Source organism: Erythranthe guttata, chromosome 12, assembly GCF_056151865.1.
Source record: "Erythranthe guttata isolate IM_541 chromosome 12, IM_541, whole genome shotgun sequence".
Classification (NCBI taxonomy): domain Eukaryota; kingdom Viridiplantae; phylum Streptophyta; class Magnoliopsida; order Lamiales; family Phrymaceae; genus Erythranthe; species Erythranthe guttata.
This window is the reverse complement of record NC_142544.1, coordinates 4,057,591-4,085,323: the sequence shown is the minus strand read 5'-3', so window position 1 is coordinate 4,085,323 and position 27,733 is coordinate 4,057,591. Positions and strand designations below refer to the sequence as shown.

Below are 27,733 nucleotides of genomic sequence, written 5' to 3'. Positions count from 1 at the left end.
CCTTCATAATTTGCTCCTCACTACAGCTGTTCGTGCATATGACGGGACCACTCGAACCGCGCAAGGTCTAGTTTGACTTAATCTAGGACCCCTTGTTCGGTCAACTCTATTCCATGTAGCGGATATACTATGAACATCTAAAATATTGCTAGCATGACCTTGGCTTTTTAGACCTTGGTATCCTTTGTGGATATCCCACATGAAATTCGCGATGAGGGTTCCAAACCTCCTCTATCCCACGTTGAGATTTTAGAAAAAGGTGGGCTTGGGCACAAGCTCAACTTCTTCGATTAGGCTACCACCCTGGTTTAGCTGAGGATGGGATTCGCTACCCGATTAGTCTCCCTACGAGGCACTTTTGGTCTAGGCTTTGACCCAAAAGTCCACTTTGGATTGAGAACGTCCCACAGTGGATTCATAGATTGAATTCATTGCGGAAAGCTCCTCGCTACACAAGTCGCGTCACCGCATTCGTTCAGTCGGATCGCCAAAGCAGCGGTGATGAAGGCCGACACGATTGACCGGAACTGGAGTCTCACGAGGGATTTAGCAGTTCCGTGGCTGCATATTCAGTCGAGCACATGTGGCTGAGTCGCCCGTACCTGAGCTAGAGAAACTTTCCTTATACTGACCGAGAAAAACAAGTTCCAGAGGCATCTTCCATTCATCTCGATTTGGGTTTTTCCGCACCATATTTGGATCTGCCTCTTCTTCGATCCGGAATTCCCAGCAAATCCCTGACTCCTCGAATACAATGGGATTTAACACCTGGCAAATCTTTGACTCTACCTCCTCTTATTAAGACCTTAGAATGTTCCTGCGAATTATGACCTTCGCCTGGAATGTGAGCAAATATATCATGTTTATTGTTCAACTGTACTTTGGCTATCTTACGTAGAGCTGAATTAGGTTTTTTCGGTGTTCTCGTTGAAACACGCGGGCATACTCCTTCCTTCTGGGGACATTGATCCAAAGCTCGAGTACGGTCCGTGCGCCGTTTTTCTTCTCTACCATGACGAATCAATTGATTTAATGTAGGCATCGCTATTTCCTTTGTCCTTTTCTTCCAGACAGAAAGAGAGTCCTTCCTGTATGAGTATTTAATAAAGGAGAGCTTCGCTTGGTTGTTGACCAAGAAAAAGCATGGGAGAAAGATGAAGAAAGGAAACTGGAAAGAACTAATTTCTCAGGAGCAATATCAACTACCTAGACCGACCTGCTATAATAATTCCATAAAGACCTAGACCTTCAAAAGGATAGCTTAACCCCTTCTCCTACCCCTGAAGAGGTTTTGGATTTCCTCCTGCAGACGCAGATTAAGGAGGCGCTGGTTTTCGCGCCATTCCATATCTCGCTGCACGGCGGTTGCCATTCGATCTTCCCAAGAATTCAATAATCCTTGAAAAGCGCGAAGGCGCCTCACAGTGAGTCCGAGCGTTTTTTTGAGCTGAACCATTGATAAGCTCCTATAAGGCTTAGGGCCTGGTTCAGGCTCAGGCTCAGGCTCCGGGGCCGGGGGTAAATTAAGATCGGGAAGTCCCACACCGCTGCCGCCCCCGGCTTCCATGTCAAGAGGCAGCTTGTCCATGGAAGAAATTATCCATGTGGTTCCATCCCCTACAAGCACAAGAGGGAAATGCTTACTACTAATAGTAAGCAAGACCCAGTAAAGGACGGGGTGCTTCATCTGAAATAGCATGAAAGCTACCCCAACCCAAATGCCTAGGCCAAAACTGACTTCCCTAATTTTAAAAATTATTCCAAACACTTTCATTATTAGTTGGCTTTTCAAGTATATTATAGAATAAGCACTGTGAACTATCACCTTCAAAAGGATAGCTTAACCTCTTCTCCTACTTAATCTGCTCGGGGCGGCGGTGGCGATGGCTGCTTTCCCGTTCTGACCTTTGATAAGAGTAAGCTGAGCTTCCTTCAGTTTGCTACTCGTACTAGAATTCTATTCTTGACTGGATCTTGAGGTTTTCGATTTTCATGATATGCCGCATAGTCATAGGCTTTGCCGAAGTTTTTGCTTGTATAGTAAGGCAAGCCTAGATGATAGTTTATGGATAAATGCTCAGCCGTCAAGACCTATTACGTCTGCACGCATCCCCTATTTAGTGGGCCTAGTGCAGGAGGGCTGCTATTCATGCCGGAGTGAAGTGACTTTTCTTTCCTGCACCAAAGAACGGATGAGTGCCCTAGCGCTAAAGCGACACATACGTTTTCTTGCTCCTTTCCTTTCGTTTACCTGCTTCTTTCAAGCACTTATTTCTTATTTCAATTGCGAGTTGCTTTCTCTCCTATGTTGCTTTGTAATGTCGAGTGGCTACCGCTCCTTGCCTGTAGTCTGAAATGCCTTGTAAAGCCGTAGAAAGGCGAGCAGCCCAACTAGCAATAGCAAAGAGCCTACTTATAGCCTTTTCTAGTATTCCAGTAGCCTCTGAAAGCATGGATGCTGATACTTTTTCACTATATACGATAAAAGAAAAGAGAGAAATGAATTTAGAGGTTGCTTAGCATAGCAGCGAAACGAAAGAAGCATAAGAAGGAGAAGGAGAGAAAGAGAGGAAGGCGGGCGGATTCGCCCAGACGTTTTGCTGGTAGCAGCCTAAAACCAACTTTCGAAGGGATAGCGATTCGTCTACTACCCTCTGATGTCCTCATGTCTGAAGATTATGAATGCTCACGGAGAACAAAGCACCTCACCTTTTGACTTTTTCACTATATACGCTTCGAGCGGTTTTCAACTCTTCAACTCTTAGGTCCGTCATCGGCAGCACTAGCATGAAAGTTTCCAGCGAACTCACCGGCATTCTTGTTAAGCGGCCTTGCTCCCGACTTTCCGTCTTCCAGTTTAGTTTATTAGTTTAGCTGTCAGCTATTGGTAGCGGCTTTTCTCAAGAAGTCAGCACGCGGGCAAGAGACCGACTGAACTGAACTTATTCTATTGAGATATGTAATATCACCTTACTTCAATCGGTGATTTCTATTTGATTACGAGTACGACTGGAATTCCCTTCCTGAAGCTACTTGATTAGCTCACACCTTCTCCTGAGATTGGGCTTCTCGCCGGGAAGGAAAGCACTGAAGAAGACCTTCCTTCGCTCCCAACTCTTAGAATAGAAAGAAAGTCAACCAATGCCTTAGCCCTGCCTTAAAGCTTAAAGAGAGAAGCCCGGTAAAGCCTAATCCAAGAATGCTGAGAATCCTGGACGGGAGAAGCAGCTTACAAGAGGCTAGCAGCCCTTATCAATAGCAGTGGAGTCGCGAACCATTGAAAGCGCTGATTCAATAGCAGTATTCCAATTAGACTGACTAAATCTTAGTGTGGTTAAGCAGGGGTCAGAAGTTGTTCCATCTCCGGGGATCAGATCAGGCAGAGCCTCTACGCTTTCTTCCTTTGCTACAGCTACCGGGTATTCATGAAAAAAGAATGCATTTCCCTTTTTCCCCTGGGAGGAGAACTTGAATCTAGCTAGGGTAGAGACAAAGACAACTATTAGTATACCGACCCCTCCCTTACTCAACAGCCCCTCGTTAAGTACACTTCCTTAAGTAAGGTACACTCCTTTGGTCTCGGGTTTCAACTACTTTCTTTTAGTTCAAACTGGGAAGAAGGCTTGCTTTTCGTTGATCTCTTACTGGTGAACCATCACTCGAACCTGGAACCGAAGGACTTGCCTTTTCGTTGAGCTAGGCCCGTAAACTCTTTTAGGAGTTCCAAAGACGAAATAGAGGACCGAGGGCCCTTCTAGATGGAGCCAGGTTAGTTCGATCGCTTTCGCCCCGCATGTCTCTACTTCTTTTCCCAAGATCAGATCTCGAACCTATACTCTATTGAATCCCATGCCCCCTTATGTTACCATCACTTGGTTGCTCCAGAATGAATGTACTAAACCATCCATACTCGAAGAAAGGTCTACTGATAGTCAGATCGAAAGCAATCCCGGATACGAGATGGTCTTCCTTCTCGGGTGCCGTATTTTTCTACTCTATAATGTACCGCTGTATACAAATTTTCTTGTATGCAACAATTTGTCTCATTATTTTGTAATATTTTTTTTTCCTAAGTGAAGTAATATGCATTTTTTTTCTCTGTTGCAGTTGTAAATATTTTGCCTTCCACATTCCTAGGCTTATGAAAGTGACTATTATTGATTACGAACTGTTTTGTTTGGGTTACTAAAAAGATGGGGGAAAGGGGCAGGTTCTTTATAATTCCTTTTCCATTCTGCCTAATATTGTTTTTGATATATTTCTTATTTAAGTTTTTTGCCCATTCCAACCTGATATTCGAGTTTTGAAGAATGCTGATCTACTGTCGATTACTAAGATAGGAGAACTTTGCCCTCTTTGTTTTTTTTTTTTTTTTTTTTGTTTTTTTTTTATTTTATTTCATGTACAGTTAATAATATATATAGAAGTTCCTTTATTTCATATGCTACCGTTTTCTTTTAAGCATGAATTCAGACACTTTCTTTTACATAATTTATTACTGTTTAACAACTATTCATTTAGTAAAAGTTGTAGTATGAAAATTGTAAAACATAAATTAATTACTTACTATATTCCTTGCGTAAGATAAATAAAAGGATAAAAACTGCAAATTTTCTTCACTTATAAACTCCAATTATAAACGCAAGCCTGCTTTATGGTCAAACTTTAGTATCAAATCACTACAGCTACGGTCGTCTAATTTATGTTGTGTTTGAAAAGGACTTTCGCGTTTTTACACCGTCATGAAGGCTAAGAGGTCGTCGATGTCGGATCGGAGTCAAGTGATGTTGGAAGTTGTCCCCAAAAAACGGCAGAGAAATTGATTGGAGAAGAAGCCTCGTCGTCTTCTTCACAATTGCCCTTGACCATGGGATTCGCACATAAAAAGGCTGTGGGGGAGAAGAAGAGGGATGAAGAAAAATAGAGAAGATCGTGGGGCGGAGGTGGGGGAGAGGTGGTAGAGAGAGGTTGTGTGACAGAGGTGCACATGGAAAGTAAAAGAGAGAGATGCGGCTGGTGAAGATAAGTGAGGAGAAAAATAGGGTTTAATAATAATTAAGGATAACATAGAGATATCCCTAAAATTCGGATTTATGGTAAATTGAAATAGGGATTTTTATGCAAAAGTCCCCAACCAAGCATGTTTATTATTCTAGGTTTAGGGGACATATCTCTTTTACCAATAAGCCCATCCCTTTAATATTTATTATAACTAAAGGAAACATTCATGTATATCCCAATATTACCCTCAACCATTTATACCCAATTCTTAATTGTAATCCAAATTAATCAATTTTGTCCATAAAAGTTCAATTTTGACCACAAAAATTCAATTTTGACTTTTTTTTGGAGTATAATTTAATATGCTCCAATTTCATCCTTAACTTAATTTAATCTCAATTTGACCCCAAATTTCACAAATTATTAAATTTTGACCCAAAAATTTTTTTTTTTCAAAAAATATTTTTTTTTTCAAAAACTTTTTTTTTGCCGCCGGATTCCGGCGTTGACTTTTTTAATTTTTTTTTATTTTTTTTTTTTTTTTTTTTTTTTCTTTCTTCCGGATTTTTTCGCCGGTTTCCAGCGTTGACCGGCGGTCAACGCCGGTCTCCGGCGTTGACTTTTTTTTTTTTTTTTTTTTTTTTTTTTCTTCCGGATTTTTTTTTCCGCCGGATTTTTTCGCCGGTTTCCGGCGGTCTCTTTTTTTAGTGTTTTTTTAAGTTTTTTGTTTTGTTTGGTTTGTTTTGTTTTTCCACGTCCGCCGCTAAACGTTGACCGTAATTGTGCTGTCACTGACAGTAAATTAACGTAATTATACTGTCAATGATAGTTAATTAACGTAATTGTAGACATTACATTTATGTAATTGTGCTGCCGTTGACAGTAAATTAATGCAATATTATATTTTTTTATTTATTATTATTTTTTTTTATTTTTTTTTGATTTGTTGACAAGTCAACGTAATTATATTACTGTCGTTGACAGTAAAATAACTGTAAACACAATAATATTACTGTCAACAACATCAATATTATTATTTTTTTGTGGTGTTTGTATTAATATTATTGTCTATTATTGTAATATTACTGTAAACACAATAATATTACTGTGGTTGACGGTAATATTACTGTTTGTTATAGTAATATTCCTGTCAACCACATCAATATTATTCTTTTGTTTGGATATTTTGTTTGTTTGAGTTATTCACGGAGTAACGTAATAATATTACTGTCTACTATTGTAATATTACTGTTGCTATAGTAATATTACTGTCACTCACAGTAATATTAATTCTTTTGGTTTTTTTTATTTTGTTTAAATTTGTTGAACGGACAACATAGTAATATTACTTTATTATACAATAATAATGAATTTTGTTGTGTTAATATTAATGTGCTAGAGATTAATATAGCAATATCACTGTGTTAAATTATAGTTTAGTTATTTTTACTGTGTTTAACAGTAATATAGTTAATATTACTGTCATTCAAAGCAATATTGTTGTTTAAACGGAAAAAAAAGTTACAGAAAAAAAAATTAAAAAAAAAATAAAATAAAAAAAATAAAAAAAAGTCAACGCCGGAGACCGGTGTTTACCGCCGGTCAACGCCGGAATCCGGAAAAAAAATCCGGAAGAAAAAAAAAAAAAAATTAAAAGTCAACGCCGGAGACCGGCGGTGACCGCCGGTCAACGCCGGAATCCGGAAAAAAAAATCCGGATTGGTATGTAATGGTAGGTAATGATAATGATAATGGTGACGGTAGTTCTAATGGTAATGATTGGTATTGGTATGAGTATCAGTATTTGTATCGGTATCTATATTAATATTGGTATCGTAATGATAATAGCAATGATAATGGGAATGGTAATGGTAACGGTGTTGGTATTAGTATTGATATTGGTAATGGTAATAGTAATGGTAACGGTAATGATGTACTCGCCATTTGTATACGGAAATTAAACCTTCGACATTTAGTTTTTTTCACTTATTTTGGCTGAATTTGTTATTTACATGAAATAAATTTTTTTAAACTTTGTATTGCACATTGATCTTACTATTCCGAGAACTTTTTAAAATTAAATATTTATTTTTATAATGAATTTCCCGTGCAACGCACGGGTGAAGTACTAGTTAATCATTAAATAGTGTAAATAGTTAGAGAAGCGATAAAAATATTTGAAAATGCGCTATTCAAACATATATCTAAATTTTTAGAAATTGTAAAATGACCGATAATGTGTTCGACATGTACCTTAAGTGTCGGACACGAAACATAATCGAAACGCGAAAACGTTAAGAAGTTGAAATTTCTGTGATACATAGTCCAATACTCGTGCGGCTTATTTTTGTAAAGGTAGCTACTAAAACGAAAGGAGATAATTCATCTCTAAAGTACAAAAAAATTGAATTCAATTATGGATGTTACTTGTTATTAAATTAAAAATCACATTTTATATCAGATTTTGAACAATTTTACACAATAAGCTGATTTTTTTTTTATTAATTGATTAGCAAGAAGAGAATTAATTCAATTTAATATGACATATATAATCGGACGAGGAGCAGTAAAGAAACTGTTTTTTTTTTGCTTTCTCGGTTAGATAATAATTATTTTCCATCTTTTTGTTTCCTTTCATTAAACAAAAAGGAAACAATAGGTAAATATTTCCTAATTATGGAGATTAAACAAATTAAGAGATAAACCTTCCTTATATGCATTTAATTCCACCACACAAGGAAACAAAATTCTGGATCAAAAAAATAAGTTAATTAATTAATATAAACCGTGCAATTAAGGAAACTTATCCCATATTTTGCTTAGCATCCTTTTTTACATCAAAACCTGACTCTATAAATAGGCCTAACTAGAACACATGCATCCACACACCTAAAATCGAACTTTCTCGATTCGTTCAAAAGAAATATAATTCGATCTTCAGTAATAATGGGAGCAAATACTAGCAGTTCTGTACAGGAGGAACCAATGACTAGGATTCTTTCGATTGATGGCGGTGGAGTTAGAGCCTTAATCCCACTCGTTATTCTTGCTAAACTCGAATCACACCTTCAGGTACATATATATTATATAGCACACTCACATACGTATTATTTTCATGATTCGTATAAAAAATAATTTTTTTTAATACTGAATATATATTCTTCAGAAAATAGACGGTAAAGATGCGAGGATTGCAGATTATTTCGACATAATTGCCGGTACAAACACAGGAGCACTAACTGCTGCAATGCTTACTACACCTAACGAAAATAATCGTCCGATGTTTACTGCTCAAGAAATCAAAGAATTTTACATTGACAACTTCCCTAAAATATTCCCACAGGGGTAAGTAATTCTTTTTATTATTATTTTAATTTATTAATATTTTTTCTTTTAAATAGTTGTAATTTTAATTAATACTTTGTTGTTTGGTTCAGAAATAATATATTCAGCCGTGCTGCAAAGAAATTTAAATGGTGGTTCGGCCGGGAAATAAAATATAATGGCAAATATGTAAATTCAGTAATAAAAGAGAAAATTGGTGATACAAAACTGAATCAAACTCTCACAGATATTGTCATCACCACAGACCCCATCACATTCTCAACCAATCAGGTTTGTTTTAATTTCTCTTTTTTCTTTTTTTTTTTATAGTTATTTTTCCTATTTATTTGTATTTATATTTAACATATAAATTAATATTTACAATTTGTGATTTAGGTGGAGAATAAGGATGTTTCACTCTCAGACATCTGCATTGGAAGTTTAGCTTTTCCGGCTTATTTGCCTCCGCATTCCTTCGTAACTAAAGATTCCGACGGTAATTCCAAACAATTCGACCTCATTGGCAGTCCAGTCGACAACCCGGTAAATATATATCTCCATCTTACACTCTCCGATAAAAAAAATAAACAAAATTCAATAACAAATACTAATTATTTTTCCGGGATTTTGTTTTTGCAGATATTAGCAGCAATGATGCAAATACGAACGGAGAAGCGTAATTTTTCCCCGTTCTTTTTGTCGGTGGGAAGTTGTTTACCTAAATATAACATCAAGAAAGCAAGAAAGTGGTTTCTTTACAATTACACAGTAATGAATGGTTCATCGACCGTTTGGAGTACAATCGGTCGACTTGCGTCATTTCTCACTGATTACGACAGTCTCTTTTATTTCCAAGACTCTCACGGTGGAGAAGAATCTCTTCAACGCTTTTTCTCTCAAGATAATTATCTTCGAATTCAGGTATTTTTTTTCTTTGCTTTTTTCATTAAATATTCATTTACAAAAATATCAAATTTTCGATACATGTAATAAAAAAATAAAAAAAAATGTATTTATTTTTCAGGACGATTCTTTAACCGGGGCAATGCGTTCAATGGACGTTGCGACGAAGAAGAATTTGAAGAATTTAGTGAAAGTCGGAGAAAATTTGTTGAAGAAACGAGTTTCGACGCTAGATTCGAAAAGTAGAAATTTTGTGCCGATTAGCGAGGAAACGAACGAGGAAGCACTGTTTAAACTAGCAGCAGAGCTTTCGAGCGAGAAGAGAATTCGAGATCCGGATTTTCTTGCGATAGCAACAATATAATAAATACATAGGCATCGATACAAATTTATTGTGGGGAAATATTATTTTATTATTTAAGTACATAATTGTTATAGGAATTTCTTGATCTCATTTATATATTGTTTTTTCTCTTGCTACAATAATATTGTCAGTTGTCACAATTCAAACATAATATATTATTTCTAAGTAATATATCAATGATTCCATCAAATATCTTGGTAACATTCTTCTGTTTTCTTTACTATTTTTTGAATAAAAGGTCAAGAATAATTATAATTTCCGATTTTCTTATGATAGGTTTTTTTTAATCACACTCAATTTTTTTCATGTTCTATACATATCTGTTAATCTTAGTTTTCTTCATCAATAGTATTTATTGTAAGGTCCTTCAACTTTTGGACGAATAGCAGATTTGTTTTTAATTTTCAATCACGGGAAAATTTTGAAGACCACCCTTCGGTTGTGTTTAAAATTAATTAAAAATAAAATGTATATTAAATAATAGGGTAAATAGCACTTAACCCCCATGTGGTTTGAACATTTTGCACATGACCCCCTTGTGGTATGAAATTATGCACATAACCCCCTTGTGGTTTTGATATTTTGCACACGACCCCCTTATGGTATGAAATTAGGCAAGTGGTTTTAAAAATTTTGCACATGACCCCCTTATGGTATGAAATTAGCACATAACCCCCTTCAATAGTAAACTGAAAAAGACTAAATTATCCCTATCAATTGTTTTAATTTAAAAATAATTATTCTATAAAATGAAAAGCTTAATGTATTTTTTTTGTAAAATGAGAAATATAATATATTATTGTGTTTTTTTAATTTACAGCACATATTTTTTTTAATTTAATTTTTATTTCAACTTTGGAGATTTTTTTTTTTTTAGATTTTTCCAAAAGAATAAAAAAAATAAAAACTTTATTCCTTAAAAAATTAAAGTTCGATAACAGCTATAATATAATATATTATGTAGAAAATAGTAATATAATAATCATAATTAATGATAACATTAAAGATTTCCAAATTGATTTCTAAAATTGAATATCATACCATAAGGGGGTCATGTAGACACGGCCACGGGCCGGTTCGGGCAGGTTCCGGGCCGGTTCGGACCGGTTCACGGTTCACATTTTCCGGAACCGGAACCGGCCCGTGGCGTGCACAGTTCACCGGGCCGGGTCGGCCCGCCGGTTCGGGCCGGTTCACGGGCCTATCCGGGCCGGTTCCGGGTCGGCCCGGAAATTTAGAATTTTTTTTTTTTGTTTTTTTTTTTTTTTTTTGAAATATTTAATGAATAAGTAAATTAAAAGAAATACTTTTAAATAGATAAAGGAAAAGGAAATAAATGAAAAGTCAATTTAGAAGCACAAGTTTGAAATATTTGATGAATAAGTAAATTATAGGAAAAATTGGGGTGTGAGGGTATTTATAGGAAAAATTGGGGGGGTTTGGGGGCAAAAAAAATTCAAAAAAAAAACAAAATTGGGGTGTGAGGGTATTTATAGGAAAAATTGGGGGGGAAAAAAAATTCAAAAAAATTCAAAAAAAAATAAATAACGGCCGGTTCACCGGGTGAACCGGCCGTTATTCACTTTTTTTTGAATTTTTTTGAATTTGTTTTTTTTTTTTTTTTTTTTAAATTCGGGTGAACCGCCGGGCCGGCCCGGCGGTTCACGGTTCACCAAATCTAAGAACCGGGCCCGTCCCGGGTAGGACGGGCCGGTTCACGGTTCCGGGCCGGTTCACACGGTCAACGGGCCGGTTTGGGCCGTCAACGGGCCGGTTCGGGCCGGTTCCGGGCCCAAAACCGGCCCGTGGCCGTGTCTAGGGTCATGTGCAAAATGTCAAAACCACAGAGGGGTTATTTGCTTAATTTCATACCATGAGGGGTTCATGTGCAAAACATAATGTTATACAGTTATTATTCATCTCTACAAATGCTATGAAACAAATATAAATTTTATATACTCTACCAATCGGCCATTACATACATAATACATGTTCCTGTTCTATTAACCCGGTTTATAAGATCGCATTCAAATTGATTTGTAGCACATACCAACATTTTATTTTAGAATACCATTATGCTTGTTTAGGGGTGCAAATTGGAACAGAATTTCCAATTTCCGCCGGTTCCGATGTGAAAAGTTTCAATTTTGGAACAACTTTTTTCAATGACTTTCGAAATTCCGATTTTTAATTTTTTTTGGATTGGAATTAGAATTATATCAAATAAATTTGGAATTTTCGATTTCCGATCCGATTTAATTCCAAAAAAATCCGATTTTTTTCTGAAAATACATCTATAAGTAATATATATTATATAATACTTATTTTCTGAAAAATACACCCATAAGTGTTGGTTTTGGATTTTGACATAATGAATTGTTGTTAGAAGTTTTATTCGATATTATGTTGTGTTTATTTTTATTTATTTTTTTGAATTGAAACTTAGTAGTTATTAGTTTTACGTTTATCGACGTGGATGTTTTTATTTTTGAAAAAATTATGAACATTTTAGCAAAAAATCCGGCTAAGTTTTGAAATTTAAAGCTTATGTGATTTCTGATTTTTTTCCGAAATTCCGAATTTTCCTGGCCTTTTGTAATTGGAATGAACTTTTAGAATCCGAAAATTTTGGAATTGAAATTGGAATTGAATTGATTTTGTACTTTCGATTTTTTTTTGGAAATTTTCCGAAAAGACTAATTCCGATCCGATCCATCCGACTTTCACCCCTATGCTTTATGTGATCTGTAGTCAGTAAATTTCGTGAAAAATGATATTTGAAATCGTATTTTATATCATATCTTAGTAGCATTAATCAACTCTAGTAATGCTATCGCACAGAGAACATGTTAAGGCTTCGTTTGGTTGCCAACATATATAAGCTATGATTAACTAAATAGTTGAACTTAATTTGATGTTTGGCATTCTCAATAAATTGCAGGGTCGATCAGCCAAAATTATATAATCATGACTTATCTTGCCTTATCTTAACTTATCTTGCCTTCTAATGAGTTTATTTTATTGGACATTCAAACTCCAATAAAATAATAAGGTATCATTAAATTATTTAATCTTATCTTACAAACCAAACGGGACCCTAGCATATTTTATAGACCATAAAGAAATATATTGATCATACTATTTTATGGAAGCATATTCTCCAAACTACATACTATTGAGTTATGGAATCATTAAAGATTAAATTTGAGGATGACAGAAGCAAATTTATAAGAAAGCAAATTTTATAAGAAAGCAACTGTCCGTTAGAACCCTACCGGAATAACTTATCCAATGCATTAATTCCGTTAGAGTTTCTAACAATGTTTCAGGGTGATAATTGTGATTAACTATATTAAAGGGACCTTAAAATTAATTTAGCATACATCAGGGGTGTATGTGTAATTTACCCTATTTCTTTATTTGAATATAAATCATAAAATTTAGGGACTAAGTTGAAAACATTTGAAAACTTTGAAAATCAGAACTATTGTAAAATTGTCGGCTTCACCAGCCCTAAACCCCATTTCCGCCGCCGCGACGAGCACCGCCAGAAGCCGTTCGACCCCTTTCCGTCCGATAAATCGCCGCCATATATCGCCGTTCCGGCCGATTAATCGCCGCCATACATTGCCGTTCCGGCCGATAAATCGCTTATTTTAGATTTTTAGAACACGGCAGCCGCTATATGCCGGAACTCTGTCGCGGTGGCCGCCGTTCCGGCGGCTACAGCTGCGTCACCGGCGAACCATGGTAGTAACTGCTCGACAAGAATTCGAACCTAATTTTGAGGTTCCTCCAATATCTGATAAAATATTCGTAAATTCTCCGAAGCTTGGTTCTTACAGAAGGGGCGACTCCACATTCTACTCTCTTATCGAACACCATGCCAATTCTGGAGATTTCAGCGCTTTGGAGATTGTTTTTCAGCGGATGAAGCGCGAAAATCGAGTCTTCATCGAGAAAAACTTCATCTTGGTTTTTCGAGCTTGTGCGAAATTCCGTCTACACCGTAAAGCCGTTGGGTTATTCGATAGAATGGTAACGGAGTTTCGGCTGCCAACAAACCGTCAAGTCTTTCAACTCCGTGCTGAATGTGATCATCCAGCAAGGCGAGTACCGCCCCACGCTTTGGATTTCTACGATCATCACGCCGTGAACAACAGAACGACGAACATCTCGCCGAATGTGCTGACGTGTAATTTACTGATCAAGGCACTGTGCAAGGTGGGGCTCGTCGCAAGGGCGGTCGATGTTTTCAGGGAAATGCCCGATTTGAAATACCGGCCGGATGCGTTTACGTATTGCACATTGATGGATGGATTGTGTAAGGTGAATCGAATCGACGACGCTGTGGTTTTGTTGGACGAGATGCAAATAGAGGGGTGTGATTTAAGCCCCGTGGCGTTTAATGTCTTGATTGACGACGGGCTGTGCAAGAAGGGCGACCTGCCGAGGGCCGCAAAATTGGTCGACAATATGTTCTTGAAAGGCCGCGTTCCGAATCAAGTGACTTACAACACACTCGTACACGGGTTGTGCCTCAAAGGAAAGCTCGACAAGGCGATCGATCTTCTGATGCGGATGCTGTCGAACAAGCTCCTTCCGAACGATGTTACCTACGGAACCGTAATAACGACAATGGAGGAAAAAGGGTACGGAACAAACGAAAGTAGACAAATACCTATTTTTTTTTTTAAATTAAAAAAAAAAAGAAAAGAATATATTGTATTAAGATTAACTAATCTACATTAAACAAAACAGGAAACAACAGGTAAATATTTTCTAATTATGGAGATTAAACAAATTAAGAGATAAACCTTCCTTATATGCATTTAATTCCACCACACAAGGAAACAAAATTCTGGATCAAAGAATAAGTTAATTAATTAATATAAACCTTAAATTAAACCGTGAAATTAAGGAAACTTATCCCATATTTAGCTTTGCATCCTTTTTTACATCAAAACCTGACTCTATAAATAGGCCTGACTAGAATACATGCATCCACACACCTAAAAATTGAACTTTCTCGATTCGTTCGAAAGAAATATAATTCGATCTTCAGTAATAATGGGAGCAAATACTAGCAGTTCTGTAAGTGAGGCACCAACGGTTCTTTCGATTGATGGCAGCAGTTCTGTAAAGGAGGAACCAACGACTAGGGTTCTTTCGATTGATGGCGGCGGAGTTAGAGCCTTAATCCCACTCGTTATTCTTGCTAAACTCGAATCTCACCTTCAGGTACATATATATTATATAGCACACTCACATACGTATTATTTTCATGATTCGTATAAAAAATAATTTTTTTTAATACTGAATATATATTCTTCAGAAAATAGACGGTAAAGATGCGAGGATTGCAGATTATTTTGACGTAATTGCGGGTACAAACACAGGAGCACTAACTGCTGCAATGCTTACTGCACCGAACGAAAATAATCGTCCGATATTTACTGCACAAGAAATCATAGAATTTTACCTTGACAACTTCCCTAAAATATTCCCACAGGGGTAAGTAATTCTTTTTATTATTATTTTAATTTATTAATATTTTTTTAAACTGGTTCTAATTTTAATTAATACTTTGTTGTTTGGTTCAGAAATAATATATTCAGCCGTGCTGCAAAGAAATATAAACAGTGGTTCGGGGAAATAAAATATAATGGCAAATATGTAAATTCAGTAATAAAAGAGAAAATTGGTGATACAAAACTGAATCAAACTCTCACAGATATTGTCATCACCACAGACCCCATCACATTCTCAACCAATCAGGTTTTTTTTTTTTAATTTCTCTTCCTTTTTTTTGTTATTTTTCCTATTTATTTGTATTTAACATATAAATTAATATTTATAATTTGTGATTTAGGTGGAGAATAAGGATGTTTCACTCTCAGACATCTGCATTGGAAGTTTAGCTTTTCCGACTTATTTGTCTCCGCATTCCTTCGTAACTAAAGATTCCGACGGCAATTCCAAACAATTCGACCTCATTGGCAGTGCAGCCGACAATCCGGTAAATATATATCTCTATCTTACACTTTTTTATCAAAAAATAAACAAAATTCAATAACAACATACTTATTAGTACATTTTTTTACGGGATTAATTTTATTTTCCAGATATTAGCTGCAATGATGCAAATACGAAAGGAGAAGGGTAACTTTTCACCGTTCTTTTTGTCGGTGGGAAGTTGTTTACCTAAATATAACATAAAGAAAGCAAGAAAATGGTTTCTTTACAAATACACATTAAATAATGGTTCGTCGACCGTTTGGAGTACAATTGGTCGACTTGCGTCGTTTCTCACTGATTACGACAGTCTCTTTTATCTCCAAGACGCTCACGGTGAAGAAGAATATCTTCAACGGTTTCTCTCTGAAGATAATTATCTTCGAATTCAGGTATTATTTTCTTTTTTCTTTAATTCATTTACAAAAATATCAAATTTTTTATACATATAATAAAAAAATAAAATGTATTTATTTTTTCAGGACGATTCTTTAACTGGGGCAATGCGTTCAATGGACGTTGCGACGAAGAAGAATTTGAAGAATTTAGTGAAAGCCGGAGAAAATTTGTTGAAGAAACGAGTTTCGAGGCTAGATTCGAAAAGTAGAAATTTTGTGCCGATTAGCGAGGAAACGAACGAGGAAGCACTGATTAAACTAGCAGCAGAGCTTTCGTGGGAGAAGCGAATTCGAGATCCGGATTTTCTTGCGATAGCAATAATATAAACATAGGCATGGATACAAATTAATTGTGGGGAAATATTATTTTTATTATTGAAGTACATAATTATTGTTTTCCTTTTTTTTTTTTTTTTTAGATTTTTCTATTTTTTATAATAAAAGGTTAAGACCAATTAAGTTTTCCGATTTTCTTATGTTAGGTTTTTTTTTTTAATCACATTCAATTTTGTTCATGTTCTATAGATATTAGTTATAATTAATCTTAGTTTTCTTCATCAATAGTATTTATTTTAAGGTCCTTGAACTTTTGGACGAATAGCAGATTTGTTCTTAATTTTCAATCACAGCAAATTTTTGAAGACCACCACTCGGATGTGTTTAATTTTTTTTAATATAGTAATTTGACTCGCGCGTGCGATGCATGGGATGAAATAGAATTAATTAAAAATAAAATATATATTAAATAATAATATTGAAATTTAAAACTTTACACTTAAATCACATCAAAAGTATTAGTTAAAAAAGGAAAAAAAATACTAATCTTGTTTAAAAAAAGAAAGAAAGAAAGAAAGAAATTATACCCTCTACTTATGTGTCTCAACTTCCAATTAAGCATGGAATTAATGACACATTCCTAGTCACAACAAATTGGTTAATCAACTCTAGTAATAAGAGAATATTTCCAGTATATTGCATATTTTATACACCCTGAAGTAATATATTGATCATACTATTTCATGGAAATATGTCATTTAATGAAGGCATAGATCATCTTTTTATATTATATATAAATTTTGGATTTATCTTCAAAAGGAGAATTTTTTTTGGACCACTCTTAATTGTATAATGCATATGAGGGAGGTTTGTCAAATTATCCCATAAAAATAAGTCGCACGAGTACTAGGCTATGCAGGGCCGGTTTGGAGGGGAGAGAAGTAGGCGGTCGGTCGCCTAGGGTCCTTGAATTTTTTTTTTTAAATTTAGGGCCCCAATTTTTTATACCTCTTATTTATTAGCATTTATTCGAAAAAAATCTATACTATATATAATTATTGAGAACCCTAATTTATAAATAAATATTATATCAACGATTGTTACTTGTTTCTATAGTTTCTCAAATCGCGGGGCCTTAATTATTAAATTGATAATGTAGTAGTTATTTATTTTATATATATATATTCACTTGTTTTAGTGCTACCTAATGCAAATTTTCATTAAAAAAATCGGAGCTGCAGACCCCAAACTCCCAAAACTTTAACCTCACTATATATCAATTTCTAGCCTTGCAATTGGTTATATACCTTACAAAAAGGTTACAAAAACGAGTTAACAAAGAGCTTATCACCTTTTTAGAATTTTTTTTTAATATTATTGTAAATTGTAGAAAGACCCCATTTTTTAACTTTTTCAAATCTCGTCTAGGACCCCCAAAATCTCGGGAACAGCCCTGAGGCAATGTAGCACGAAAAATTTAACTTTTGAACTTTTTCGTGTTTCAGACACGTTTTGTGTCCGACACTCGAGGACACCTATCGGACACCTTCTAGGTCATTTTACAATTCTAAAAAGTTAGATATATGTTTGAATAGCAAATTTTCAAATATTTTTATTGCCTCTCTAATTATTTACACGATTTAATGATCAATTACATATCGATAGTCGACAGTAAAGTTTATTTTAAATATGCTCGTATGAAAATATATCAAAAACAATTTATAGATATACCCTTATACTTTTAATATTTACGCGTTTTCCCAAGTTCTCGCATCCCCATTTCTTGGACAAGCCGTTTTCGTGTCCGTTTTACTAAAAAGTGATTAGTGACATTTAGTTATAGGTTTCAAAATTACTGTCTAGAATAATTACATTTTTAGCCTCTCCACTATTCGACTTATTCATTTTTCATCCCTACCTATACAATTGAGGGCGAAATATTGATCCCTAATGATGCATTTATAGTTTCTTAATATGAATTCGTAAAATCCATATATTAAAAATGAGTAAAAATATTGTAACAACAAATTCTTATCTGCGATATAAACAAACAAGAAAAATTGAACAAAGATGATTTTATTGAATTAAAATAAATAAATTGCGGGTTACAATCTCTATTTTAATCATCTGATTCTTCTCTCTAGAACAATATATAGTTGACTTGAATTTTCGGAGTCGGGTCGTTGACTTGATCTTCTCCGGATTTGATTTTGGATTTGAATAACGTTTTCCAAGGGTCCTGCGACTTGAATCTCGGATCGAACGTTGAACTTTGACTGAATTTGACTTGAAGATCTTGAAATTCTTGATGGATTTGGCCCTTCAATCTTCCAATGATCTTGACTTGAATTGATTAACGTTAATCCGAAGGTTTGGCACCGTTATCTCGGATCGAACGCCGGATTTGATGAAGAACGCCTTGAATTTGCTCAAGAACACCTTGAATTTGACGAAGAACACTTTGAATGTAGAGAGAGAATCTTACCTCCTACGAATTCTTCTTCCTTGCTTCTTGAATTGTAGAGAGAATTTTGCTCCTACGGATTTGCTCCTTCAGTTGTGTGTTTCGAATTGTGAAGGGAGGGTCCCTATTTATAATGGTAGAATAAGAGTCCTTGATGGGACTCACTGATGATGTGGCGCGATTTGATTGGCCCTTTAAATTGATATTTATCTCTTGTAACTTGGAAGAGAAGAAACAATTCTATTGGCCAATAATTAATTGATATTTATCTCTTTATAACTTGGGAGAAAAGAAATAATCTTATTGGCCAATATATATTTAATATCAATTATTTATTTAAATTAGAAATTAATTTAATTAAATTCCAAAATATATAATTGATAAAAATGTATATGTGACCGCATATATACGGGTCTTCAATTGACATCTAAGTCCTTTGGCTATGTATAATACACAAATGCCATTGGATAAAACTTTATTCCATATATAATTTAGCCATTTAATTGGCTTAAATTTTATTCGTCTACAAAATGCCCCCACTTCTAGTCTCGGCAAAGAACATATTGAATGTTTGTGAGACGAGACTTGAAGTACTTGAATTTCCTTTCATTTGCTTGCTTCAAATCCCCTTTCCTCAATTTTGGGGTGTAATTTAATAAATCCTTCACCTTGAGGGACTTAACTAATAAGTCATATTCTTTTGGCTTTAGTGAAGGACCCAACTACAAATACATTTTCTTGACTTGAGGATCTATTTGAAATTATCCTTTCATTTCAAGGGCCCAATTGTAGTTTTAGTCTTGATTGGAGAAATAATCCATGACCTCGAGCATGCATGTTATCTAACACCATGTGTTTCAACTTTTGGTAATAAATTGGACCCACGAAAATATATGCTTGCAGAGGCTCCCCGGTAATGTCTGAATAGAGGAAGTCTTTGCCGTTGTAGCTAAAACCGTGCTTCACTAGGGTTTCACTTATAGTCTCGACTTTATCTGCATGCCCACTGGGCTCACCAGATGCACTAGCGTTTTTTCTTTTTCTCTTTTTTTTTCTTTTTTTTTTTTTTTATTATTATTTTTTTTTTATGGGCCCACTCAAAATCAGATTTTGAATGCAATTCCAACTGCAATTCGATTTCCGTGCGCAGCAAGAGATAGTCCCAACACCTCACGTTTTATTCATGCAAAAGGATTCTTTTGCAACTTAATTTTCTCAACTCAAACACCTATTATCCTTCTTCCAGTAGATTTCAAACTCCTTGTGATTGGACAATCTCAATCCTAACATGAATGGGATAGTTATTTTTCTAGCTTATAAAAGGAGGTGACCCCTACCAATTTTTTCATTCATCAGCTTTCAACCATTGACCATCTTGCAGAAGGATTTTCACCTCCATCGAATTTAGCTCTTTTTTTTTCTCTCTTTTTTTTTGGTGGTTTTGCTAATTTCTTTGGCTCGATTTCAGGTCAGTTCCATAAAAAAAAAAAAAAAAAAAAAACGTTTCCTTTTTTTTTTTTTTGACACTTGAACGTGCTTTTGATTCCTTTCTTTAACTCACCGGTCCTCTTTTCTTTGTTTTAGGTTTGGCCATTGGGTGGTTTTAGCACGATTCCTTGCCCTCGCTCTTTTTTTTTTTTTATCTTTTTTTTTTTTTTATCTCACCACGTCGAACTTATCGCTCTTTCTTTGATCTGTTTTGATAGATTCTCCGATGGTTTGTTTCAAGCAAGCTTTCACTTCTTTAGGCGACGAGCAATTGGTAATTCTTGACGATCGTTACCAACCGAACGACAAAGGAACCATCTTGACGATTTATGCCCCCCTTATCGGTTCTTACGCAAAGCAATGGCCACGCCTCACGACTCCGAATCGCATGTTCGTTTGGTCCCACGAGCATCCTCATAATAAGTACGAGTACGTGTACAGTTTGCGAGCATCATATCATAAACCCGACAGATGCTCGCTTCCGGAAGAGTTAAGCAGTCCGAGCCTTCTGCCGATTTTGGGTGGCAACATCGTGAAAGGAAAAGTCAAGTGGGGAGATACTCTCGAGCTTTCCAGCGGCTTTCAGTTCTTCAGAGGGTACTGGGAATGGACCGAAGACGTTCTCAGTCGTTGCCAGCACAAGCTAAAGTCCGTGAAGATCTATGATTATGTATATACCTCCCTCTTCACGTACGACTACAACTCTGAAATTATGAAGGCGTTCTTCGAGGCATGGTGTCCGACTACAAATGCCCTCTTGACGTCTCCTGGAGAAATGTCTATCTCTTTATGGGATTTGCACATCCTCTCCGGGCTACCGTTAACCGGGCTCTTTTACGATGAAGTTGTCCCTGCCTCTCAAGAACTCGTTGGTTCCGATGCGAAGGGTGTTCGATATTCTCACCGTTCATGCCGATATATATTCCATGCCTACCACTTACTTCGGAAGCGCTCTAAAGGTCCGTCCTCCAATGTCTCTGTCGAAAGCTGGATTCAGTTTTGGTCGAAGAAGCAGAAGAAATACACTCAACCTCCTCCGCGCAAAGAAAAGAAAGGTGTTCGCCCCAAGTCAACTCACAATCCTTCCGGCAATATTGAAGCACATGCAAAATGGATCAACATTGAAGAAGCTGTGTTTTCGAGCATTAGCGTTGATGTCGAACTGAGGTCCGAGACATACTTGGCGGCCCATTTGGCTTGTTGGCTTTGCACCTTCGTTCTCCCCACTGATGATGTAGGCATGATACGTCCTTCAACGTTCAAGATGGCTAGCATAATGGCGAGTGGCGAAGAAGTCTCTCTTGCAGTTCCTGTCTTAGCAAGCATCTTCAACGGCATAAATAGGATTTCGAGATCCTTGAGACCCCATCAAGAGAACTCTCCGTTTCCTGTTCACTTCGTCTATAGTTGGTTGGCACTTTATTTCAAGACCCATTGTCAAGTTCTGCAAGGCGTAGCCGTCGATGGCCCAAAGATGATATCTTATTCCGGAGAAGGAAGCGCTAGATACTACACTCCCGCGGATGCACGCAAACGGATTCACAAAGGAGATCTTATGTCTTGGACTTGCACCACGATCCCTAGGAGCGAGTCTTCTTTATATGTTGATGATGGAACAGCAAAAGGGTCCGAGAGAAATTATTTCATCGCCATTCGCTCGAGCTATCTCTCCTTGCGGCGTGGTAATCGTTTCGTTATTGAGCCATATAGACCTCATCGGTTTAGCCGTCAATTTGGGTTTTACCAAGATGTGCCCGGAGTACTTGATGAAGACGTTCGCGAGGCTTCTTTAATAGATGGACTCCATTATTGGCGTCTATGTGTTTTGCTCGAGTCCATGTCTAAAGTGATATTTTTCGTCGTTCCTCAAAATCCGAGAAAGTTTCACACGGACGGCTATAAAAGATGGTGGACTGAAGCTTACGGAACTTATCTTGAAAATAAAGCTGCGAGTTTGGAGTTAAGTAAGATTCCACTTGAAGACAAAGAGAATGAGGCAAGAAATAGTCTCGACAATCTTCCTCGCGAAAATGTGCTCCAACCCAAAAACCCTCCTAGAGATATAAAGAAGAGGAATGTTTTGCCTTCATCGGATGAGAGTGACGATAGCCACATAGAACGTCATTGGAAAAGGCCGAAGAGGGACCCGCAATCTTCAAAAACCACAAGATCTTCATATTGATAACAGTGTGGACAGTCATTCTCGAACAAATGACGCTTTTGCTGAGAAGGTTGCACTTAACACTTTTCCTTTTTTTTTTTTTTCTTTTTTTTTTTTATATATATCATCTTGTCTTAGTGATTTTTTTTTTAGTTGGAAAACGAGATAATTGACGTTGACGATCGCGAGGAATCTCAAGCTAGTCATCACTCAACTGCCAAGGCTTGCTCAATGGGTGCAGCTTCGTCGCCGACTGCTTTGATGCCTGCGAGAACATCCATGATGAAAGAGACCGCGAAAGGGTCGTACAATGGTGCTTGTTCTGTTTTTATGGGTGAAAATTTCCTGAAATTCACAAGCGGGTTTTTCTTCGCCAATTATGGCAAGATCTTCGTGCGAGGATAGTACGGACTTCAATTGATTCCATTTCGTCTATTCAAGAAGATGTCCAATTAGTTCTTGGAACCATGAGGGATCTTGGTGATTTCGACATATCTTGCATAGAGGAATTATTGAAGTCATTATTTTTCCAGGCGACTGCTTATGATAAGGTGAGGTCGTCGAACTCTGAGAAGGCATCTAAAGAGATTCTAGCGCGACAATTAGATGAGGCTAAAGATCGTTTGCATACTGCTCAAGCTAGAGAACACAAAGAGACTCTTCAAGTTCAAGTCACCAATAATGATTTGGAGAGTGTCAAGAAAGAGCGTGCTGCTTTGAAGGTGATGGTGGGACAGTTGAGGTCATCTTTAAAACGACAACGAGAACTCCTTCATACTGTTCAAACTGAATTCGTGAGATTAACGAAGAAATTGCTGCCATTGAAAATACATCCCCTTTAAGTGATGATTTGGTACAAGAATTGCGCGCTTCTGCCGAGCTTTTAGAAGATGCCAAAGAAAAGTTGAACGATTTAGACCCTTTCGCTTGAGCTAGATTTAGATTTTTTTGTTTTTTTTTTTTTTTTTTTTTTATTTCACTTTTATGATTCATGAAATAAAAAAAAATCTTCTTTTCCATCTTGCTCCCTTAGTATTCTGTACTTGTATATCCAACGATTTTTTTTTTTTTTTAAGGAAATGACTGAACTTTGAGGATATCCAAACTGCCTGAGTGGGATCAAGGCATAACCTAGTTCAAAGAAAAAAAAGATAGATTTTTTTTTTTAGGGAAAAGACTGAACTTAGAGAATATCTAAGCTGCCTACGTACCACGAATGGGATCAAGTCATAACGTAGTTCAAAGAAAAAAAAATAGATTTTTTTTTAGGGAAATGACTGAACTTAGAGAATATCTAAGCTGCCTACGTACCCCGAATGGGATCAAGTCATAACGTAGTTCAAAGAAAAAAAGATAGATTTTTTTTTTTTTTTTTTTTAGGGAAAGGACTGAACTTAGAGAATATCTAAGCTGCCTACGTACCCCGAATGGGATCAAGTCATAACGTAGTTAAAAGAAAAAAAGATTGATTTTTTTTTTTTTTTTAGGGAAAGGACTGAACTTAGAGAATATCTAAGCTGCCTACGTACCCCGAATGGGATCAAGTCATAACGTAGTTCAAAGAAAAAAAGATAGATTTTTTTTTTTTTTTTTTTTTTATAGGGAAAGGACTGAACTTAGATAATATCTAAGCTGCCTACGTACCCCGAATGGGATCAAGTCATAACGTAGTTCAAAGAAAAAAAGATAGATCTTTTTTTTTTTTTTAGGGAAAGGACTGAACTTAGAGAATATCTAAGCTGCATACGTACCCCGAATGGGATCAAGTCATAACGTAGTTCAAAGAAAAAAAGATAGGTTTTTTTTTTTTTTTTAGGGAAAGGACTGAACTTAGAGAATATCTAAGTTGTCTACGTACTCCGAATGGGGATCAAGTCATAACGTAGTTCAAAGAAAAAAAGATAGATTTTTTTTTTTTTTTTTTTTAGCCGTGCACAGTTTCAACTCATGCGGGCCAGGAGCCTTCTCCTCCACTTCATGCATAGTACCGCTTCAAGAACTTTCCATTTATCGGACCAATTCTTAAACCATCTTCGGCAACCAACTTGTACGCTCCATTTGTGTATGCTTCTTTGACGACATAAGGACCATCCCACTTTGAAGTAAATTTATTTCCCATTTTATGAGTGACGATGATGGGCCTCCTTACGGCAAGTACCAAATCTCCAACTTGAAACGATCTTGGCCGCACCTTCTTGTTAAACGCCCTAGAAAGACGAGCTTGGTAGCATTCAATACTTTGTTGTGCCTCTAATCTTTTCTCGTCAAGAGCTTCCAATTCTGCAAGACGCAAACGGGCATTTTCTTCTTGAGTGAGTTCTTCTTGTATAGCTATCCTCAATGATGGAATTTGTTTTTCAAGAGGCAAGACCGCTTCTACACCGTACACCAACACATATGGAGTGGCTTGAGTAGGTGTTCTATACGTTGTTCTATAAGCCCATAAAGCTTCTCCCATTCGTTCGTGCCAATCGCGTTTCGACTTGGCGATCACCTTCTTCAGCAAATTACATAAAGTCTTGTTGAAGGCCTCGGCGAGTCCATTGGCGGCAACGTTGTACATTGAAGACTTTCTTTGCTTGAAGCCAAACTTTTCACAAATTTTAACAATCACACCGTTGCAGAATGGCTTTCCGTTGTCTGTGATCACATATCGAGGAACTTCGTAATGGTAGATGATGTTGATGCGGATGAAATCTGCAACGTTCTCCTTCTTTACTTCTCGAAGAGGCACTGCTTCAGCCCATTTGGAAAAGTAGTCTGTTGCCGCCAAGATATAGAGATGTCCAGCGGAAGACTTTGTCATAGGTCCAACCACATCCAAACCCCAAGCATCAAAGGGCCATGAGGCAACAGTAGTGTGTAATGGCTCTGGCGGTTGATGACTAAAGTTTGCATGAAATTGGCAAGGTTGACATTTTTGGGCATACTCCATGCAATCTTTTACCATAGATAGCCAATAATAGCCCATTCTTTTTATTCGGAAATGTAATTTGGGTCCTGACTGATGGGCGCCGCAAATTCCGGAATGAGCTTCTTCTATGGCTTGAATGGCTTCGTCATCACCTAAACATCTCAAGAAGACTCCATCAAATGAACGTCTGTAAAGTGTATCTTTGTAGTAGATGAAACGAGCCGCACGACGTCGAATATCAACTCTTTGATGTGGATCATTAGGCAACTTTTCGTACTTCAAGTAATCCACAAATGATTGACGCCAATCTTCCTTCTCGATTTCAAACACGTAAACCACTCGAGTTTCGTCTTCTTCAATTTCTCCATGTTCAACGATTGGTGGTACGACCCACCTCTTGAAAATTGATATATGAGCTCCGTCTTCGGGCATGGCTAAAGTAGAAGCAAGTTTTGCCAATGCATCCGCTTGTTTGTTATCATTTCTAGGCACATGTTCTATCGTCAGATCACCAAGGTATCCGATAAGTCTTTTAGCATAATCGACGTAAGGGAGTAAATCGAGCTTCTTAACTTCGTATGATCCGAGTATCTGATTGATCACCAACTTGGAGTCTCCATATACCTCCAAATTTAGTTGCTTTATATCAACTGCCATTTCTAGCCCAAGGATAAGAGCTTGATATTCAGCAACATTGTTAGAGCAATTTTGTGTTAAGGTAAAAGAGTGAGGCAACACTTCGCCGTTGGATGTGACAAATACTACTCCGGCGCCCGCTCCTTCTCTGTGAGAAGCTCCATCAAAGTACATTTTCCAAGGAGGACTAGCTTCAATCACAAGAACATCTTCATCGGGTAGATCATCGGATAACTCCCACTCTGCAGGGATAGGATGTTCTGCCAAGAAATCGGCTAGGACTTGCCCTTTCACAGCCTTTTGTGGAATATATGTTATGTCAAACTGCTGCAATTGTAGGTACCACCTTGAGAGTCTGTCGGATAGGACGGGTTTTGACATAACATACTTTAGAGGATTCATCCTTGAGATTAGGCGGACAACATGTGCTTGAAAATAATGCTTCAACTTTTGAATTGCAAAATGAGCGCGAAGCATGTCTTTAAGATTGGCGAGTAGTTCAATTCATTTGGTGTCATTGTTCTACTCAAGTAGTATAAGGCGCTCTCTTTTCCATCATCATTCTCCTGGGCTAGTAAAGCCCCGACAGATCGATCTTGAGCAGCAATATAGAGTATTAACGATCGTCCGGGCACTGGTGCAATCAACACAGGAGGCTTCGTTAAATACGATTTTATACTTTCAAAGGCACTAGTGCAAGCTTCATCCCATTCAAAGGGAACATTTTTCTTCATGAGTCGGCTGAATGGTTGACATCGACCGGCTAAGTTTGAAATGAACCTTCTTAGGTATGCCAACTTTCCTTGCAAACTTTTGAGCTCATGAATGTTCCTAGGCTCGCGAATCTTTAAAATTGCATCAATCTTGGCTTGTTCGATTTCTATGCCTCGGTGACGAACTACGAATCCAAGAAACTTCCCCGAAGTAACACCAAATGTACATTTCAATGGATTCATCTTCAATTGGTACCTTCTCAAGCGCTCGAAGACTTTTCTCAAATTTTGGAGATGATCTTCCCTTCTTTTGGATTTAACTACCAAGTCGTCCACATAACATTCAACATCTTTATGGAGCATGTCATCAAATATCTTCTGCATGGCTCTTTGGTATGTAGCACCGGCATTTTTCAAGCCAAATGGCATCACTTTATAGCAATAGATGCCCTTAGGAGTGCGAAAGGCTGTTAATTCTTCGTCTCTCGGCGCCATTCGTATTTGATTGTAACCTGATGACCCATCCATAAATGATAATGCTTCGTGGCCCGTAGTAGCATCAATCATTAGTTCGGCTATTGGCATTGGAAAGTCGTCCTTAGGGCATGCTTCGTTCAAATCTCTAAAGTCAACACATACACGAATTTGTCCATTCTTCTTTCTGACAGGGACAATACTTGAAATCCATGTTGGGTACTTGACTTCTCGAATGAAACCAACATCAATAAGTTTATTCACTTCAGCCTCAATTGCAGGGACTAATTCAGGTCTAAATCTACGTTGGCCTTGCTTTACAGGGCGAGCTCCTTTCTTCACGGAGAGATGATGTATTGCCACTTTTGGGTCCAATCCGGGCATTTCTTTATAAGACCATGCAAACACATCCTTGAACTCGTGCAACAATTCAATATAAGTCTCCTCTTCGTTGACAGCCAGTAAAGCGCTAATGTAGATTGGTCGAGGATTCTCCGCATCTCCTAAATTAATTTCCTTTAACTCATCGATGGTGGCTTTGACTCCTTCTTCAAGCTCGGGTGGAGCAATTTCGGCGTCTTCCTCCTCAATCACGTCTATTT

At 36.9% G+C, this 27,733-nt stretch overlaps 1 protein-coding gene and 1 pseudogene across 2 annotated transcripts; one reads left to right on the top strand and one right to left on the bottom strand.

Moving 5' to 3' along the window:
* Nucleotides 1–649: 649 nt before the first annotated feature.
* LOC148766259 (Ribosomal protein S12/S23 family protein) lies at nt 650–3,921 on the bottom strand. The gene has a single exon (XM_088826641.1). It carries the CDS (start codon nt 1,040–1,042, stop codon nt 665–667), a length of 378 nt encoding a protein of 125 aa, XP_088682767.1. The 5' UTR covers nt 1,043–3,921; the 3' UTR covers nt 650–664.
* A 9,143-nt stretch (nt 3,922–13,064) lies between these two features.
* LOC105959854 (patatin-like protein 2) lies at nt 13,065–16,651 on the top strand (annotated as a pseudogene). Its single transcript, XR_016034908.1, has 7 exons — nt 13,065–14,244; nt 14,683–14,833; nt 14,928–15,106; nt 15,196–15,370; nt 15,465–15,611; nt 15,718–15,999; nt 16,090–16,651. The product of XR_016034908.1 is annotated as a patatin-like protein 2 (transcript).
* Nucleotides 16,652–27,733: the final 11,082 nt, after the last annotated feature.

Excerpts from the sequence above, each read along its gene's own strand:
- LOC148766259 (XM_088826641.1), bottom strand. The coding sequence starts at position 1,042 with ATGCCTACATTAAATCAATTGATTCGTCATGGTAGAGAAGAAAAACGG.